Raw genomic sequence first — 1,284 nt, 5'->3', positions numbered from 1 at the left:
TAAGACAACAGGACGTAAGACAACAGGAAGAGACAACAGGAAGTAAGACAACAGCACGTAAGACAACAGGAAGAGACAACAGGAAGTAAGACAACAGGACATAAGACAACAGGAAGTAAGTTTAGGAAAAGCAGGATGAAGACACGGCCTCCTTCATCTCGCCTGCAGCCTCTCGGTGTGTCTCTGTGTGTGTGTGCGTGTGTCTCTGTGTGTGTGTGTGTGCGCGTGTGTCTCTGTGTGTCTGTGTGTGTGTGTGTCTCTGTGTGTGTGTGTGTCTGTGTGTGTGTGTGTGTGTGTGTCTGACTTCACCTTCTAACTTGCCCTCTGGCCCCTTTTAGTGAGTTACTTACGATTCCACTCTCGACCATCTGCTTGTCGGCCTTCTTCTCCTCCAGCTTCTCCGTCGTCTTGAAGAGCTCCTGTGGAAACAAACAACAGTAATATGACTGACATGAACAGAGGAGGAGTGAATGGTGAGTTCAGTTCAGTGAGGCTAGTTGTACTTCTCCAGGACTCAAACTCAGCAGACATCCCTTCGTCTTAACGGGTCAAAGCCCTAAAAGACTGTGAATCAACAATATTCTGTCATGAGTTGATGATAAACACAACAACTAGAGTTTGTGCATATTTTCAGAATCGATATCACAACAAACATCTACAGGTATGATTACTGTCCTGGGGTTTGTTCGTAGTTGTCTTGTTTTACTTCCTGCCTGTGTTTCATTAGTTAATGAGTTCCTTGTGTGTTTAGTCTGTCCTCTGTGTTTTTAAAACTCGTCTTTGCTCATTCAACCTGTCTGGTGTCCTGCATCTTCTTTGAACTGATTTGTGACGGTCAGTTCCATGTGTTGAACATTTTGAGACATGAAGGAAGAAAAGCTTTGAGAGAAAACACAGAGATGACTGTTTGTTCACCTCTATGTGGCTTTGTTTCTGTCTGCTGTCGTCAGTCAGACTTCTGGTGGTTTCATGCAGCTTCTCACACTCGCCCTGAATCTCCAGGATCGCCTTCTGCACATTGTTCATCAGCTCCACGTCCTGAGACACACACACGACACACATTATTTAAATTGGTGCTATGACCAGAGAAAACAGAAAAAGGGCTGTGGTAGAAAACCTCCAACACCCAGAATGCAATGGGCTCAGTGCGGCCTCTTCCTCTTCTATAGGTCACAACCCCTCCACACTGTATTCTGGCTCATATAAGAAGCACCGCAGGTTTCCTTCCAGCATTACACTTTTAAAATCAGCCGGCATACAAGAACTGTGGAGCAGCTCCACAGC

The 1,284-nt window shown here is 45.6% G+C and overlaps 1 protein-coding gene across 1 annotated transcript; it reads right to left on the bottom strand.

Annotated features, from left to right (window-relative positions):
• Positions 1-281: 281 nt before the first annotated feature.
• On the bottom strand, positions 282-1,096 carry LOC116380924 (glutamine-rich protein 2-like). Its single transcript, XM_031842737.1, has 2 exons — positions 916-1,096; positions 282-419 (listed from the first exon to the last, which is right to left on the bottom strand). Exons 1-2 carry the CDS (start codon positions 1,060-1,062, stop codon positions 306-308), a joined length of 261 nt encoding a protein of 86 aa, XP_031698597.1. The 5' UTR covers positions 1,063-1,096; the 3' UTR covers positions 282-305.
• Positions 1,097-1,284: the final 188 nt, after the last annotated feature.

This window comes from Anarrhichthys ocellatus, unplaced genomic scaffold, assembly GCF_004355925.1.
Source record: "Anarrhichthys ocellatus isolate YVR2014 unplaced genomic scaffold, GSC_Weel_1.0 scaffold9691, whole genome shotgun sequence".
NCBI lineage: Eukaryota > Metazoa > Chordata > Actinopteri > Perciformes > Anarhichadidae > Anarrhichthys > Anarrhichthys ocellatus.
The sequence above is the reverse complement of the archived record's forward strand: the minus strand, read 5'-3'. Positions and strand labels throughout refer to the sequence as shown.